The 18,353-nt window shown below is 39.5% G+C and overlaps 1 protein-coding gene across 3 annotated transcripts in view; it reads left to right on the top strand.

Moving 5' to 3' along the window:
* The window catches only part of cdkal1 (CDK5 regulatory subunit associated protein 1-like 1), a 257,896-nt gene that overhangs the window by 81,530 nt on the left and 158,013 nt on the right, over window positions 1-18,353 (top strand). For all 3 annotated transcript variants that reach the window (XM_085176654.1, XM_085176653.1, XM_085176655.1), the window contains exons 6-7: window positions 2,191-2,239; window positions 8,332-8,452. In XM_085176654.1, coding sequence (XP_085032780.1) covers window positions 2,191-2,239; window positions 8,332-8,452 — 170 coding nt within the window. The remainder of the gene's footprint in view (window positions 1-2,190; window positions 2,240-8,331; window positions 8,453-18,353) is intronic.

The raw sequence follows: 18,353 nt of genomic DNA on the forward strand, positions 1-18,353 counted from the left end.
AGTTTTAAAGACTAAAAGGCTCTAATCTGGCAGGGTATTTTTAAAAATGTAATTCAACCAGGATATGCCTTCTAAATCTCCATGCAAAGCTGTGCTCTTATTTCTATAATTGGATATTTTGTTTTTTTTATGGAAAGTAAAACAAACTGCTGTGCTGAAAATGGGAACAAATCAAACAGTATTGTGTTGATTACTCCCGCTACCTTAAAATGAATGGATTGAAGACAGCTCAAGTGCTAAGTTGGATATCTTTAACAATAAATAATGTTATTCAGTTTAAGTAAAAAATGCCACAATGTAACTTAATACGATTCAGATATAGTGACATGCATGTATAATATGATTCTATTCAGATAAACAGGCTTGTGCTTATAATAGGCTTCGGGGTGAAGCACAAACAGCGTATAACTGCCAGAGCTTCAGTGACAAGCATTTTTAACTTAAAGACACACGCATGCATGAACAGGCACACTGTGTAACAAACCCAGACATAAATATATGAGAATGCAGAGTCCCTCTGTATTCCCACAGTGGAACATGTAATGATAGTGGCAGTTGGTAGGTTATGCAAATTGGATGCAAATGCAAGTTCAGAATTTGTGTATAGTGATTGCACCAACGGCCAGATAAGGAGTTTAGTTAAAAATAAATAGGCGGGCCTTCCTATTGAATTCATTTTATCTGACCTGTGTGTGTATTGCCAGCTTTTCTGAGTGGTGTTTTATTGCCGTTGTGCTGTTTTGTTTGAGGTTGCTGTTTAATGACTGCAAACGTATTGTGTGAGCTTCATAGACAGTCACGCAAGACTGCAGTGCTTCGCTTTTCTTAACTAGACTTGTCGCATCCTGTAACTGCCATGCATCGCACACCTACACACACCTACGCAGCGCTGGTTAAGTAATCAGAGGATCTGAATGGGCATGCAAAGCTGTGAGCAGGAAATGTCACACCTCAGCTTTCACAGGATACAGTATTTATGGTCCTGTTTTTTAAAAATATACAATTTTAATTACTTTATCGAAGGTTAATCCAAATACTATAGATGTCGCATTAGTGCTTGTCATTAAGTTATGGTAATAGAACGACAAACCTTAAAATAAAACTTAAGCACAGGCAGAAATGTATCTCGTCCAGTAGACCTGTGACTGCCTTTTACATGCAACAAATGTGCTGAATATATCAGTATTCATCCTTTTCTTTCTATGGGTACAATGGAGGATTTTAAAAACAGCCAAAGTTGAAAAGTGCGATTTAAATTAATAGCTGAAATGTACACCCGAGTTTTACTCTGTGTAGGGACGCCTGCTGCTGCTCTGAATGGGCCCAGATTGCTTGACCATTAGATTGAAAAAGGTTTTACTCAGGCATGTGGCATGCAAGTAACTGCTTCCTGCAAAGCACAGTGTGAATCTGAGTGTGTGTGTTTGAAAGGAGGCTTATTTTAAGTGATGGGCCTGAAGGCATTGAGAGCCAGTGCCAAGGGCCAGTGTGGAGTGAAAGTGGAGAGAATTCGAGGTGTTGCTGGGAAGAGCGAAAGGAAAATAACAGCAGAAAAATTATCAGTTTTGTCCCCCTGTCACTACTTTAGTATTCTGTTTCTTTCTTTCTTTCACTCGTTCTGCTTCTTTTCCCCTTCATGTAATATCGGTTGGTAGATAAGTAAAGTTTGAACTCCTCGTTTAATATTCTGGCTCTTTTAGTATCCAGATTACCCTACTTAAAGTCTGCCTGTTATTAAACTGTGGCCTGTGGGGGGCCTTATTTATTCTCTTTATATTAGTGCGGTGGTTCATTATAGTAGCCATTAGCAGAACTGCAGGATTTGTTTTCTATGTGAGACAATGAGGAGAAAAACACAGCTATGGACTTGGGTAATGCTTTATTGTTACCTATGTGGTCTGATCTATCACAGAACATGTTTGTCACTACATACACAACAAACACTCAGTGTCAGTGGCATTTAGGAAATCCATATTCCTTAATCCTGCCTGGTGATTGTAGCTTTTTTGCGCTTGTTTGTCTCTGCTCTTATTGCATATGGCCTTTGTGTATATTTACATATCCACCTTGTTTAAATGTGGATCAGAGTATCAGTGTGTCTGTGGGTCGTCAATATCAGGCTTCTGTTTGACTGTGAGGACTTGGGTTTTCAGGATCAATAAAGTTTTCTCTTGTTTCTTTGTGTTACAGGTCCAGCAGATTGATCGAGTGGTGGAAGTAGTGGACGAGGCTGTTAAAGGTATTTTACCACACAAAGGCACACACACACACACACGCATCCTTGTTTTACTGTCTTTGCGTGGTCTTTAACGTAATGCTAACCACCGCAATTAAACTCAAAACTAAGGTCCTCTAACACAAATCCATATCCCGACTACAACACAAAACAAATCTGCACTTATGGATGGAAGGAATAAGATCCAAGGATGTATTATTTTATCCAACCATCCATCCATTCGCTTCCGCTTATCCTTTGGCAGGGTCGCGGGGGGCACTGGAGCCTATCCCAGCTGTCTTAGGGCGAGAGGCGGGGTACACCCCGGACAGGTCGCCAGTCTGTTGTAGGGCTGACACATATACACACACAACCGTTCGCACTCACATTCACTCCTGCATTCATACCGATGGGCAATTTAGACTTTCCAACTAACCTATCCCCACTAAGTGCATGTCTTGGGACTGTGGGAGGAAGCTGGAGGACCCGGGGAGAACATGCACACACAGAAAGGCCCCGGCCTGATGGTGGAATTGAACTCAGGACATTCTTGCTGTGAGGCCACAGTGCTAACCACCACGTGTATTATTTTAGTTTCTCCACTTTTACTACAGTCTACTTGACCGGTAAGAATCAGAGTGCATCACACTGCATCAGAAGAGCACATAATCAAATGCTAATGACTTAATATTATACTAACACTGTTAAAAAAAAATCCACCAGTCATTATTAGCTATAATAGTGTTAAGGTTGTTAAAAAATGTAGTATTTTCCAAAGTGAATGGAAAGAGCATGCTTTTTATGTTGTCATGGTAAACTAAAAAGAACAAAAAAACAACTAAATTTGACTAAATAATTGTTTTAAATGTGTATTTTAAAGCAAAAGTCTTCAGCTTTTGTTGAAACCGATCTAACTGTCTGAGCTGCTTCTTAAATGATCCTCTCTGTCTGAGCAGCTCACTGACAGACACACATGGCAGTTATAGGTCATCCGTTTAAACTGTTAGCGAACCACCACACTTAGCTGTTTAATGACGGTCAGAGAGAGTTTACAGTGTGAGTGAGTCTAGTCAAGCTGTCATACACCCCCAGCTGTTCTCTAATAAAGAACAGATTGAGTTTACACTGTGCGTGTGTGTGTGTGTGCGCGTCTGAGTGACTACTTTGCACTGCAGGGTTCACTCTAATGAAGGACAGCTGAACTAAGGCTTAATTTTACAATGTGTCATCAAGCCTAAACTGTGAGCCTACACACAAGCTCACAGTCACACATCTACTCTGTGACTTTTATTCCCCCTTTCTTCTCTGTGATTTGCTCATTCTGTCTTTTTTCTCCCCATTTCTTCCTCCCACCCTTCCAAAATCTTTTGATCTCTTCCCTTCCTCTCTTTCGCCTCTCACCCCCCTGTTTCTTTCCCTCCCCTTTTCCTCCCACCATCAGCCCCTCCATAGAAACTAATTTCCCCAGTATCATTACTGTTCTTTATGACCTCGTATAAACTGAGAGCTGTTATTTCGTCTCAGAGGCCTGGGCATAAACCTTAAAGCTGGGGGATTTGCCTATCGTAATGGCTACTAAAATACTTACTTCAATGAACTGCTAATAGATACAGGTCTTTGCTGTGCCAAAATTGCTTGCAGGTCCTGTTTTCCACATGACAAGAGTACTCATATGCTTTTGGGGACTCGCTTCTTAGCGTGTGTGACTTTTTCATTTAGTTCCAGGCTTTAAATGAATTAAACATCCTTGATGTCATGAGGATACATCATAGTTGTAAAGCTGCTTTTTATCATAGTGCATCTGTGCAATAAAGACTTCAAGTTACTACCTGTAGTAAATGATAGGACGTGTTTTTATCCCGTCGTGTTATCTCAGGTTGACTTCCTGGCTTAGTCGGTGCATGCTCGCTTATACAGTGTTATTTATTTGTTGGTGGTGGTGTTACTGTGGTTACGAGCTTGATTATCCAGATCAATTTGTTTTAGTTGTGCCAGAAGTTAATTTCTTGTTAACAACAACTCGTGCTTTGACTCCGTCTTGTATTCCGAGCCCACTGGCAGTTCCATTTACGGAAAAACAAAAAAAGACACATTAATGACACCCGTGGATACACATTTTTACAAGGGCAGCTTTTACGATTCTCGGCAATGCTCAACAGACAAATACACACCACAAGAACAAATGAGTAAAATATTTTTAATCGAGAAGAATGTATGGAAAAACCCACAAAAAGATACTAATAATCTGGGCCCGTATCCCTAAAGATTCTGAGAATCCTCTCAGAGAGCTCCTAATTTAACCTAAAAATTCCTTGCCAGGAGTTTTAGCTTAGAAGTGATTCCAGAACATTTTCAGTGAACTCTGAGCAAGGAATGGATGGAAAATCCTATCTTAGTGAGGAGGTGTGGTTGACCCCGTTGCTAGGTATGAGTCATCATTTCAAAAGCCGTGATTGGTTGATCCTACAAGTTTGATGGAAATGAGCTTTTGGTGATAATGAGCAAAGGATGTACCCTCAAATCAATAAACATAATTATACACTCTAATCTTATGCTGACTGTAATTGTAAATAATATTTCACATTCAAGAAATTCAGTGATGACTTGGGACAGACCCAAGTAGTCACTGCTGCATTGTTGCATTTTCCCGGTTGCCAAATACCTCAGGGTTGTGATTACTTTCGTCTCCGGTGTAATAGCGTTGTGGCGTCGAGTTGGTGAAGTAATTGCATCTCTAAGGAGACCCACCACAAACATGATTCCTGCACGATCCAATCTGTAGCGTCTCAATAATTCCCTGTCATCCAGTGTTTGCAGGACTTCTCTCCTGCCTCTTCTGTTGGCCATTTTGTGCAGCTACTTAGGGGAACTCCTAAGCCACTAAAAGTCCTCTTCCCTGCTCTTAGCAGATCTCGCCTTAGGAGCCCTTTTAAGCGCTAGGAATCTTGAGGAATAGCTTTTATATTAACTGGGATTGTCGTGTCACTTTTAGGGGAAATTCTAAGAAAACGTCATGACTCTGAGAATTTTCTTAGAATTTGGCCGCTAGGAGCCACCTTTTGCACAAAGATTCTTTAGGGATACGGGCCCTGATCTTGGGACTTTTTTATAATTAAGACTCCTAATATTCTTATTCTTTCACTGAGAAATGCCCTTGGATATTACCTTTTCACCTGATATTCATTTATCGTTAAGGAAACAGTTTATAGTTGGTGTGCGAATGCCACACAAAGACAGGGAGTAGGAAAAGCATAGTTAGGATAATTTATGTGTGCAGCTACAGATCAGAGTTTATAACCTTGTGAGCCTTATTTCACCAGTATTAATAACCTGTTTGCCTTTATCAATGCAGAGGAAAAACTGAGCAGAAGTGTGGTTGAACAGATGCAGACAAATGATAGTAAGTGAAGTAAATGAAGAGCAGAAGAAATGAAAAACGTTAGGACTTTTACTTATGTTTTAAGTCATCTGAAGATGTTCTGAGTATCGTGTCTGCTCTGAGAGAGCCCCTCTAGATGTGACCAAAAAATCTTCCTTGTAAAGCGTCAAAACCTGGATGACGTTTAAGGGAAGCACTCTTGGGAATTGTTGGCATTGTAGCGCTCATGCATTTGATGCGTGTGTGAGAAAATTTCCCATCAAAACTGGTTTGTGTGAGATTTGGTCAGAACATAAACAGCTTTTTCAAAGACGGTCTTACATATTTAATAAAGAGTTAGGTTGAAAGGATAAATGGAAAAAACATGAAACCCTCTTGTCCTTCTCATCTGCCACCTCTGTCCCCTCTTTTCAATACATTCCCATCACCTCTCCCCCATTCCTGCCTGCTACTTTACAATCAACCCAGAAAGCTCAACAAGACCCTCTGCTTCTAAGACATCAGACACAGGTCAACAGGTCATCCTTTTAGCGTTCTCCCTCTCCCTCCAAACCATCCATCTGGCTATCCTACACATCTTTCATCATCATCCAAGCATCTACAAATCTTAGCTTCACATCCATCTATCATTCCCTTTCCTTCCTTCTCTTTTCTGGCGTGTTTTAGTGGGACGTTATGAGTGGATAGGACATTTCTAGCAGTTTAGATTTAAAGGAAAGAAAAGAACCGATTGAGGAAAGTTGAGAAGGAAAAAGAGGAGGGCAGTCAGTCACAAGAAAATGTGGTATTAGTAGACGGGAGTGTGTGTGTCTATGACTATGCAGGGTTGCCCATCACAGCAGTTGGCCTCTGTAAACTCTGTAATTGAGATGACAAATAGTGAAGCGTTCTTTGGTTTTCTTCAGCAAGTCATATTAGCTATTTTATCTCTTGCTTCCCATTCATGGTCCCCTAGGCCCTGAAATTGAATTTGGCTTTGGGTACGTTCCTGGAGTGACTCCATGCTGGCAGTGAGATTATTTCTAGAGTCTTCTGCGGTAGTCACAGTGACAGGGGTCCTGTGCAGTATTAGAGAGCAAAGGAGTATGTGGGGAATGACAATTTCCAGTTTTATTAGAATGGACAAGCTCATTATTTGGGGGAAAAAAACATCTGGAAATCCAGCACCATACTGGTAATTGCTTTTTCCTGACAAGTCTGTGTTTGCAATTATGTTTAGTAAGTATATTTTCCCACCGTGCAGAAATAAATGTTCAATATGAAAATAGAAAAAGAGGGAATTCTAAAAACAGATTTTACCACAAACCTGCAGCGAAATTACTCTTGTGACTTTTTGTAGCCATTAACATTTCACATATTCCAAATGTTTCAGGGCATTATTAGCACATGCATGAGTTTTCAATCCTTGTTTCATGACTGAGGGTGGACGCACAGATCCAGGGGAGGAAAAAAAAAATATGTGGGGCCAAATGTGGTCCAAATCCCAGCTGTTTTCCACAAGGGACATTTTTGTATTTCCTTGCTTGTACTGGGATATTAAGACCAGTCATGCCGCAACGATTGGCTCTTTGTCCTCCTCTGGGGCAGATTGTCATTTTTATCTTCCAATTGATAACCATGCTTCCTGCTCTGAACCCACCCTCCCAAGAGACCCTTGTATTGCGGATGAAAACAGGAAGACAATTCCATCCCTCAGCGCCTCCATCTCACACACAGCTAGCTAGCAGCCTATTAAACGGTTAAAGAGAGAGTACTGCGTCCCATTTCCACACACCAAAGGCTAGACGTCACTAGCTGTTAGGCTCAGCTGTGGATTTTTCATTTGCCTTGGTTGACACTATGATAGTTAAATAGAAATAATTTCTTTTAGTTCTCACTGTGGGTAAAGTAGCCCTCTTTATGTAGAGGAATCCCCTTTTCATTTCTAATATTATCAGTTTTTGGTTTTTTCCATTTTTTTATGTGACTTTATTCTTGGTCAGTCTATTAGTTTACCTCCTTTTTTCTTTTGAATGTTGACAAACAGTGTGGCTTTCTGTGTCTTTGTTCCCTCCTTTTTTTACTTTTCCTGCCTTTGTAATTAATTGTATTCAGCTGGGCCTTATTACCCTCTTCCTACTGTGTTTCCATTGTGTTTGTTAACCCCTAGTTTGTGTCAGGTTGTCAGAAATAGGATGGGTCTGTTCTTTTTGGTTGTACTTTTTGTTGGATACCAACTTTTATAGTGTGAATGGGCACGGCTGAGGACCCCTCCCAACCCCAAAACAGTGTTAATGAGAGCCAGAGGCCCCAAAGTCCACTTCTGAGAAGGAAAAACCCTGTTTGCATGTGCTTCGATCTGCTATTATGTCTTTCTTCATTGTCCTGAGGAGAGCGATTTATTTGAGGTGCACAATGGGAAGTTTGATTTCTGTTTGGCATTTTGCTTGTGGGTAAAATGCAAATATAATCTCATTGTTTGCATTGTAAGTTTGATGAGAGACATACTCGAGAGAGAGCAAGTGCTCTGACAACCAATACGGGCAAAATGTTTCTTATGTCCGTTATATTGTATTTATTTTTCTCTTTAGCAGTGCAATTCAGATTTGGCATCTAAAATACAGCAACAAAAATACTTCAGGGTGCCTTTTTAAACATGTTTGCATCCATCTGCACATGGACAGTAGTGTGATAGTCAGTCAGCGTTTTAGTAGGATCATTTGATTATGTGAGACGATTTGTTTTTGTTGTTTTTCAGGCCACTCGGTTCGTCTGTTGGGTCAGAAGAAAGATGGAGGCCGAAGACTTGGAGGAGCTCGACTGGACCTCCCCAAGATCAGGAAGAACCCTCTCATTGAAATCATCTCAATTAACACTGGGTAGGACACGGAGACACTAACAGAGAACATAGCCTAAAGTATTTATGTTACAACTGAATACAGTTTTATTGCCTTTCCAGTTTACTGCATGTGCATGTTGGTGTGCTCTCTCTTTCTGGTTGCTCAGCTACTTGAGCAGCGCATCTCTATGCCTAATTAATAAGGGTATTTTAAATCACTTCGTGGTGTGCATGCGTGTATGAAATCTGAGTATGTTCATGAACATATATTGGTATTTATCAAGTGGAAATGTAATAGGAGTAAAGTAAAATTTTATTTATATAGTAGTGGTGCAACGGATCAAAAATCTCACTGTTCGGATCGGATCACGGTTTTAAGTCACGGATCAGATCAATTTTACGGATCAGCGAAAAAAGACAAAAATGTAACATTTACTTATTTACTTATTGAAATATTTTTTGCCTGTTAAAAACATTCAACTCAAGACTCATTCCACGCAATTATTTAAAAAAAATATGGTACAATATAGGGCAGTACAGTCTTTGTATCTACCACTCAATTCAATTTTATTTATAAAGCGCCAAATCACAACAACAGTCGCCTCAAGGCGCTTTATAATGTAAGGTAGACCCTACAATAATACATACCGCTCATTATATCGCACTCCGCTGTGATATAACGAGCGGTCACGGTCACGTAGCTTTCCGTTGCCCTGGAGGTCCACCCATTTGTAGTAGTCGGGGCAACAGAAGATGTCTGGGACAGTTCAGCCATAACTTAAATCTTTTCCTGCTCATACATGCTTGGAATGATCTTGCCACTAAAGTGGACGCAAACGGGATATCATAGCGTGGCTCAAGCACGTTCATCATAGTTTAAACCCCTTGTTTTGCGCAACAGAATACGGCCTCCCGTCTGCAGCTAAACACCCCAATAGCTTCTGTAATAGCTTTAGCCCGGTCGGACTGGGCAGCAAAGGGCTGCTTAAATACTCCTCTGCTCCTCCACTTGGACCGCTAGCACTGGCCATAACTATCGCTTGACAGACCCACCACGCGCACCATACACATACTTTTTTCCTTCTTTTTTTGAATCTTCGGATCACGTGCGTGTCGAACCGTGGAGTGGGATTGGTTCGGATTACGGATCAACCGTGATCCGTTGCACCACTATTATAGTAAGATAAAATCACAAAGTGCTTTACAGAGGCAGAAAACGGACATTAAAATCTAAAACAAAACAAAATCAACCAAAAGTGAGTTTAAACAGATAGGTTCTTAACTGCTTTTTAAAAGACATGACTGAGTCCACAGATCTCAAACTCAAAGGGAGTGAGTTTCAGAGTCTGGGTGCCACTGATACAAACGCTCTGTCACCTTTTGTTTTTAACCTTGTATGCGGGACAACCAGCAACCCCTGGTCACAAGACCTCAGGGACCTGCTGGGGTGATAATTAAGAAGAAGATCGCTTAAGTAAGTTGGAGCTACACCGTGCAGGGCCCTATAAGTCATGATTATGATCTTAAATTGGACCCTGAACTTGACAGGGAGCCAATGCAGCTGAATCAGCAGGGGAGTGGCATGCCTAACATGCTTAACATGCCTCTCAGTTTTTTCTCGGTGTACTATTACAAAAGCATCATTTAAAAAAACCTATTTTCTCCATCATCGCTGTGATAATCTGCAAGATCTTGCCTTTTAAGTCACTCCTAGTTAATTTAAAAATAATTTTTCTACATTATATCTAAATTTTGTCAATTTATATAAATTTGATAATTAAGTCTCAAATACACAGACTCTGAGACCTACATCCTCTTGCACAGCTGGACTTTATGGGTGAATTTTATGTTGTTTACAGATATGTCTCCTCTAACTCATGCACTATATTCTCAGTAGACTAGTTAAAAAGGGTTATGACGGACTAATTCCTAGTGCTGGACCTCCACTGAGGATAATCCATCAATCATCCGAATGCATGTCTTCCGGCTCTATATATTAATGGCTTGACTCCCAGACCAAGTACTCTTGTACCAAAGCAATAATCCTCTTTATGAGTATAGCATTCTAGGCTTAAATACACAGTATTTGTTCTTGTACAGATGTGTTCAGGCCCTCCTGCTTTTTAACTAGCTGTCGAGTAAACAAGCTTAAGCTGTTCCTAAGCACCATTAAGAAGTTGTAGACTTCACATAATCAGCAGTACATCGTCTTTTTCTTTGAACCTCTTGTGTTTACATTTATTACAGTCAGTGAGGGAGTTGAAGATTTTACTAGAATTACTAGTTTTCTCCTTGAATCTGTTGGACTACTTGCAGCAGCATTCTTATGCTTATTTTCACACTTAACGTGATAAGATCATGCTTATAATGCTGCTGCTTAAAACTGTATTTGTTTTGTCAGCAAAGGTTTCCTTATATAGTGTCTGCAGTCATTGAAGTCATTATATGTAACATCAGTTTTGGTGTATAACCACTAGCATTGCTGTTGGTGGTAGTAAAATATATAGCCTGTTGTATTTCCTCACTTGCGTGCTTGTACTTCTAGAGCGAAGAGGGTATCCTTCTTTACCTCAAAGATGTGAGAAGTGATGTTATTATTACACAACATAAATGATGATGATGGATGGATACTCCAAGGTTAAGAACTGCTTTAATTCTGAAAAGCATCAGCTGAGAAGTTGTGGGAGTCTTTCCTGAAGAGCCGGTTGTGTTTCAGCTGTTCATAATCTGCAGAGCTCAGTTCCAGAGTAAAACTTCTTAGACCACATTTGAGCTGATACAAGTAGAAAATCTGTACGTTTAACTGGTTCGGCCACTGTTTTTCATCTAAATTGACACTTCTGATCGATGTCCAATTTAGCATGTTCAAAATGGCAGGATTGTGATTTTTGTTTCAATTAAATAAATCGTCTTTTGCAACAACTGCCATCAAGTGTGCACATCAGAGACAGCACTTTTCTGTAATGTTCTAAGTGTTGCTTAAAATTGGTCACCAGAGTGCAGCTGGTTTATTCCTTGTCAGTCTGAAAGATACAATATTTGAAGCTGCACAGTTTATTTTTCTTATCTGTATCTTGCTCTGTGTACCTTTGCACTAACGCATATGACTGTTTCTGCTGTGTTTGCTTAAGCGGGTCATTAAACCTGGAGATACAGTGGTGTGAAAACGTGTTTGCCCCCTTCCTGATTTCCTTTGTTTTTTTTGTCACACTTAAATGTTTCAGGTCATCAAAGAAAATAAAATTTTAGACAAAGATAACAGAAGTAAACACAAAATTCAGTTTGTAAAGGAAGGTATTTAATAATAAGGGAGAATAAAATTCAAACCTACATGGCCCTGTGTGAAGAAGTGATCGTTGGAATATGAACAAATGTGTGTGAAGGTTAGATAGAAAGCACTTGCACAGGAAAAGCATAGAAAAAAGCCATGTATGAATTGGTGAATGAGACAAGTTATATAAAGTGCTTTGAGTGCCCAGAGTAGAAAAGCGTAATGTAAGAACTACTAGTCCATTTACCATTTAAGTAGGACCTGCTTGACAAAGTTGAGTAGACCTAAAGATCCTCAAAAGTCAGACATCATGCCGTGATCCAAAGAAATTCATGAACAAATGAGAAACAAAGTAATTGAGATCTTTCAGTGTGGAAAAGGTTATAAAGCAATTTCTAAAGCTTTGGGACTTGAGTGAACCACAGTGAGAGTCATTATCCACAAATGGCAACAACATGGAACAGTGGTGAGGTTTCCCAGGCGTGACCAGCTGATCAGAACTGCTGAAGCACAACAATTCTGATCAGCAAGACAGTGATCCAAAACCCACCAGCAAGTCCGCCTCTGAACGGCTTAAGAAAATCAAGACTTTGGAGTGGCCTAGTCAAAGTCCTGACCTGAATCTGATTGACATATGGTATGAGGTATGACTTTAAAAAGGTGGTTCATGCTTTACAACCCTGTAATGTGGCTGAATTACAACAATTCTGCAAAGATAAGTGTGCAAATATTCCTCCACAGCACCATAAAAGACTCACTGGCAGTTATTCCAAAAGCTTGATTGCTGTTGTTGCTGCTAAGGTTGGCTCAGCCTTTTATTAAGTTTAGGGGGCAGTTGCTTTTTCACAAACTTTTTCCCCCTTAATAATAAACACCTTCATTTAGAAACTGCATCTTGTATTTACTTCTGTTATCTTCGTCTAATATTTAAATTTGTTTGATGATCTGAAACATTGACTGTAAGTGTGACAAACACATGAAAAAATAGAAAGGGGGGCAAACACTTTTCACACCACTGTATATGAATTGTGTTTGTGGCTTTGTGTTGCAGTATGGGTGTGCAGATGTCAGTCTCTTGGAGCCTCCTGCCAGCAGGAGGTCTGTGTCTGATCCAGATGATCTCGCTGTTGTTTTTCAAAGGGTTGGGTTGGCAGCAAATAAATCCTCTTGTTTTTAACCAAAACGGCTTCAGTAGAATAGTGGATTATTCAAATATTTGATTGGGTGAATCGACCCAGTCTCTTCCAGATAACACTTATGTTACTGAAAATCCAAGCTTAATATGCGCTTTTGTATGAGCTGGTCAGCCACTGCTGTCAGTAATTTGACATGGTTAAAGGTTAAAGTGTGTGTGTGTGTGCGCTTGTGTGTGTTTGGGGGTGTAATGGAAAGAAGACAAAATGTGTCCTTTATGTTTTCTAGTTTTGGATGATCAGTCGTAATTATTCCTCTGAGGTCTTGGTGACATCACTGGTGACATTTGTCAGCTGTTAAAACAGAGAAATCCTTGTGTGGGACACAGGCGCTCACATTCACTTATTTTTTTAAATAACCGAAGAGAACACTCAAAACCATTTATGTGTGCGTGTCTTCGTTCGTGTAGCTTTTAATGTCTCAAGTTTGTTGCCAATTTGCTTTTTTATATGAACTCGTGGGATGCATTCATTTGAGGGCGCTCTCTTCTATTCTTGCCAAATGTCAAGTAGGTGTCATGCTTCAGGGTGGAGGGCTTCCACAGATCTTTGAAACGTTGTAAATCTTGTATAAATTTAGGGTTTAAAAACTGAACATGTCTTAAACCCAGTTGATATCTCCGTGCTTTTTTGCCATGTCTAAGATATTTTTTCTTAGAATTTTACTAGTGCTGTTTTGAATTTTAGAATGGCATGCAACATGTAGTAAATCAAAGCGCCAGATTACTTATCTCAAGGTGCTTAGGGCAAAGACACTACAACAATACAGCGAAAACCCCAACAATTAGACGACTCTGAGCTTTAGAACTTTAGATGATCACAGAGTGAAAGGTCAAGTAGTTCATATTTTCAAACAAACAAACAAACAAACACACCCCCTCCCGAAAAGAAGAAGAAATAAATAAATTATTTTGCACATGCTAATTTTATTCTGGGTCTTGTAGATGAACCTAGGGAACCATCCTCTTTGCTTTATTATTGCCAATCCTACCAAAAGCCTGGCACAGTGACTCACCTGGGAGTACCTATAAAAATGTAATTTTGTGTTCAAATTGATTCACAATATTAGTTTCATTAAGTTGCATATTAATTTCATTTGCTCCTGTTAAATCCACATTAGATTGGCTCCCCCCCACCGCCACCACCACCAAGTTAATTTCATCTCCTCAGAATACATTCACCGTAGCCTCAGCTTTGTATCAAAGAAACATTGTTAGATTTCTTCTTGGCCAGTAGCACAGTTACTTTTAGTTGTCTTTACTAGCTACATAAATGAACAACAGTCCTGGATTGTACTTTGAAAGGGCCGCCATGTGCCTGTGATATTGATCCTTATATCATTTGGAGGTTTATTTTAGTAAGTAAGTAAGCAAAATGTATTTATATAGCACATTTCACAGATAAAAATCACAAAGTGCTTCACAATAAAATCAGAAATACAAAAAAAATAATATAAAAAAACAGTGAAGAAATTAATTATTTTAGTCCTTTATTTATCCAGGTAAAAATATCTCATTGAGATTAAAAATCTCATTTCCAAGAGAGACCTGGCATCATGACAACAAAGTTAAAATCAAAAGCTCGTTTGTATAAAAATGCCTTCAGCTGCTTTTTAAAGGAGTCAGTGGAGTCTAGACAGCGTAAAGACGACGGCAGGGAGTTCCACAGCCTTGGTGCCAGTGCCTGAAAAGCCCGATCCCCACGTCTTCGGGATGACGCATGAGGTTTTAACAGTTCAGAGATATACTGGGGAGCTTCACCATGCAGAGCTCTAGAAGTTACAACTAAAAGTTTAAAATAAACCATAAAATTTACTGGCAACCAATGAAGAGAAGCCAAAACTGGAGTAATGTGTGACCTCTTGTTTGTGCCAGTTAAAAGTCTTGCCGCGGCATTCTGTAGAGTTTGAAGGCGATCCAGAGCTGATTTGTTGAGACAAATAGGGAGTATATACAGCAAAAAGAGAATCGGACCTAAAACAGATCCTTGAGATAACCCAGAAGGCAGAACTGATGTTTCAGACAACACATGAGTCATACACACAGTAAAAGAACTCTCAGATAGATATGACATAAACCATTTTAAAACAACACCAGTTATCCCAAACAAGTCCTTCAGCCTATTTATCATGATGCTGTGAACAACAGTATCAAACGCAGAGGTGAGATCCAGCATAACCAGAATGGTGTACTCTCCAGAGTCTGCTGCCATCGGAATGTCACTAGACCAGGGGTGGGCAATCTCAGTCCACGAGGGCCGGTGTCCCTGCAGGTTTTAGATGTGTCCTCGAACCAACACAGCTGATTTAAATGGCTAAATTACCTCCTCAACATGTCCTGAAGTTCTCCAGAGGCCTGGTAACGAACTAATCATGTGATTCAGGTGTGTTGACCCAAGGTGAGATCTAAAACCTGCAGGGACCCCTCGTGGACGGAGATTGCCCGCCCCTGCACTAGACACTTTAAGTAAAGCTTTTTCAGTGGAGTGCAATTTGCGGAAACCAGACTGGAAACTGTCCAGAACATTGTTCTTCTCCAAAAAGTTGTTAAGTTGTTCTCCAACTGTTTTTTCCAAGATCTTTGACACCAATGGTAATTTTGATATTGGCCTGTAACTGCTTGGAAGAGATGTGTCCAAATCTGGTTTCTTTAATATTGGTTCAACAATAGCTTGTTTAAAATGGCTGGGAATTTTAATTTAGTTTCATTTTGCTTCCGATTTTGGATTTTAGTTGGATTCACTTTCACACTTCCAAACATTGGGAGTCATATATATTATGCATGTTGTATTGCAAATATACACTCACTGGCCACTTTTGCTGTCACTTGTTAGTAGTGGGTTGGGCTCCTTTCTGCTTTCAGGGTTGCCTTAATTATTCATAACAGATTCAAGCAAGTGCTGAAAAGATTCCTCAGAGATTTTGGTCCATATCGACATGATGGCGTCTCACAGTTACTGCACATTCATGATGTGAATCTTTCGTTCCACCACATCCCGAAAGTGCTGATGGAAGCAGCCATCAGAAGACGGGTACATTGTGGTCATAGGGGGATGAAGGACATGGTCAGCAACAATACTCACTCAAGTTGTAGCATTTAAATAATGCTTAATTTATACTAATGGGCCCAGTGTATGAAAGGAAAATATCCCCCAAACCGTTACACCACCTTATTACCTCATAAGGTAAGATGGACCGTGCTTTCATGATGTTGATGTTAAATTCTGACTGTACCATCTTAATGTTGCAGCAGAAGAGACTCATTGGACTTGATAACATTTTTCTAGTCTTCTGTTGTCCAGTTTTTGGTGAGCATGTGTGAATTATAGCCTCACCTTCCTGTTCTTAGCTGAGTGGCTCTTGGTCTTATACTTCTGTAGCCATCATCATGCACAATATATCCAAACATCTGCTTGAATCTTCTGTGCTTTCAGAGATGCTGTTCTGCATACCTTAGTTCTAAAAGTATACCGTTGTTCTAATGAGCGCTTTTTTCCCTATCGGCTCAAACATTCAGTCTATTCTCCTCTGATTGACATCAATGAGGTATTTTCCCTCAGAGAATTGATACTAACTGGATATTTTCTCTTTGTTGGACCATTCTCTGTAAGCTTTAGAGGTGGTACAGAAATGGATAATCTCAGAAAATGAGAAAATGATAGTGTCATCTGCCTCTTATTCCATGTAATTCAAACCTTGAGAACTTGGATGTTCATCAACCTAGGCTTTTTCACACCTTGTGAATGGATACATTGAATAGTCAGTGAGAGTGGTGAAGCAATGGAGGCAATAGATGTGGTAATGGGGTGAAGAAAAAAGAATATTGGAAATACACACTCATAACTTTTGGAGTTTTTGAATAAGGTCTTGTTGCTTTGAAAACCACGCTCCTTATATTTTTGATGTTGACTTCATGTTGTTGCTTGTGCTCTTTATTTGGTATAATTTTTCCTCCTTATTATTTGTTTTTGGATTGTTTTACATGGATTGAAAATCCGACACTGATTGTTTTTGGATTTTTAAACGCTATTTTAAATATAGTGGCCAACTTAATTACCTACCATTATCTGGTGTCTCATCAGCTTTGTGAGTGTTTTATATGGGATGTATTTTCAAATATATTTATGATTTTAATATGTGATCGAAGGGCTGAAAAATGCAAAGTTTTTGTAATAAACTTTGTATATAATGAAAAATTTCCCTGGAAAAAGGGAAATGAACAAAAAAGGACAGGCATTGGTATTGGGTGTCAAATTCTGATTAAACATTGGGGACATATATAAGAGAGAGAGAGTGTGTGTGTGTGTGTGTGTGTAACCATTTTGTGAGCAAGATCAGATGTGGTGCTTCAGTGTCATAAACAGGAATTTACAGCCACTTGCACAGAATGGGTCATTAAGTGTGTGTGTGTGTGTGTGTCTTGCTGTGTCTGTATCAACCTTTGCTATTAGATTCCAGGCGTAAAAAAGTCCTTTGTTCCGCTGTTACAGCTCATTACGTTTCATTAGCTGTCTCCTCCCCGTTCTCTGTTTAGTTGCATTTCAGGCAGTTCTCTCTGTCATTGAGATTGCAGCATGTTAAAGTCAGGTGCACATGATCCCGTCTTCTAACCTCTAACCAATAACTAACTGTATTGTTGCTCCCAGCAGACCAATAGGTGGACAGGATGATATCAGAATAGGCAGCAAGAGTAGGCTGTGTTTCAAATGTGTTTCAAAGCTCTCTGAAACACATTTGAAGAATTGCCCGAAGGCCGACTGCACCGTGACGACTGAGCGCTGGGCTGGCTTTTTGTCCTTTGCAACAAATAGTTTGAAGTTGAACTGCTAATATCAAGAGGTATCAAAAAACTTTGAAACAAATTATTCCAATAGAATGATGGTGCATTTTTTAATTTATAGATCTCAATTAAAATAAATATTAATGCAAAAATATACCGTTGGATGCCCACAGATTAGGTTTACAATGGGTTTCAAATAGATCAGAGGATCAGAAAATTGAATGCATGATAAATTTCAGTGCTCTTCGTTTTTGTTACAGGAGAGTAAACATGTCTTCCTCTTGTAGCTGCTGCTCTTCTCAGTCCGGGGACTATAATGGATAACCTTGGAACTTGTACACCAATTTATTCTCTCTCCTTTGTTCACAGTTTTCTATCCAGTTCCTGATTTCTCTCTTTTTTTCTTCTTTTCACCTCGTGACATTAATAGTAATGTTCTTATCTACTTAACAGAAAGCTAATTTATCTTCCCATTACTGTGTTGAATATCGCATGAATCCATTGTTAGGGATTTGAATGGATGATTAAAACGTTTCACGTGACGGTTTTAGATGCTTTATTTGTATTTGGCTTTAATAATCTCAAGAAAAAACAGTTTATTTTTTCTATTTTGTTATCTGCTGTTTTCATTTATGTATTTATATAAGCAACCACAATCAGTGTAGCAAAATACACCTACGCTATGCACACAGACACAAT

Source organism: Neolamprologus multifasciatus, chromosome 11 (genome assembly GCF_963576455.1).
Source record: "Neolamprologus multifasciatus chromosome 11, fNeoMul1.2, whole genome shotgun sequence".
NCBI classification, from domain to species: Eukaryota; Metazoa; Chordata; class Actinopteri; order Cichliformes; family Cichlidae; genus Neolamprologus; species Neolamprologus multifasciatus.